The sequence below is a fragment of the Buceros rhinoceros genome, unplaced genomic scaffold, assembly GCF_000710305.1.
Source record: "Buceros rhinoceros silvestris isolate BGI_N320 unplaced genomic scaffold, ASM71030v1 scaffold29523, whole genome shotgun sequence".
Lineage (NCBI taxonomy): Eukaryota > Metazoa > Chordata > Aves > Bucerotiformes > Bucerotidae > Buceros > Buceros rhinoceros.
In genome coordinates, this window is record NW_010402285.1 from 1,308 (window position 1) to 1,747 (window position 440).

Consider the following 440-nt stretch of genomic DNA (forward strand, 5'->3'; position numbering starts at 1 on the left):
CCCCCCCGGGCCCCCTCGCAGCCCTGGCCGTGGCCAGCGGTACCTACCTGTAAGAAGCAGGTCCCCACAGGGGTGTTCTCCTTCAAAGACACGTTATAGAAGTTGCTCCGGAAGACGGGCTCATTGTCATTGACGTCCTGCAGGGCCACCCGCACCACCGCCGAAGACGAGAGGGCAGGGCTTCCCTGGTCCGTGGCCAGCACCGTCAGCTGAGGCTGAGGATCCTGTTCATAATCCAGCGGGGCAGCTGTGGTGATGATACCTGTGGCAGGGTCTATGGCGAACCAGCTGGAGTGGGTGTCGCGGCCGTGCACAATACTGTACCGCACCTCCCCGTTGGGACCCTGGTCCTTGTCACGAGCCGTCACCTGCAGGACAAAGCTGCCTGGGTACACGACCTCGGGGATGCTTTGTTTGTACTCCTGCTGGTCGAAGAGCGG

The 440-nt window shown here is 62.5% G+C and overlaps 1 protein-coding gene across 1 annotated transcript in view; it reads right to left on the reverse strand.

The window, feature by feature from the left end:
- Positions 1-47: 47 nt before the first annotated feature.
- Positions 48-440, reverse strand: part of LOC104490329 (protocadherin-16-like) — a gene marked incomplete at its 3' end in the record, with an annotated part of 1,852 nt that continues 1,459 nt past the window's right edge. Inside the window, exon 2 of the mRNA XM_010132598.1 lies at positions 48-425. Coding sequence (XP_010130900.1) covers positions 48-425 — 378 coding nt within the window. The remainder of the gene's footprint in view (positions 426-440) is intronic.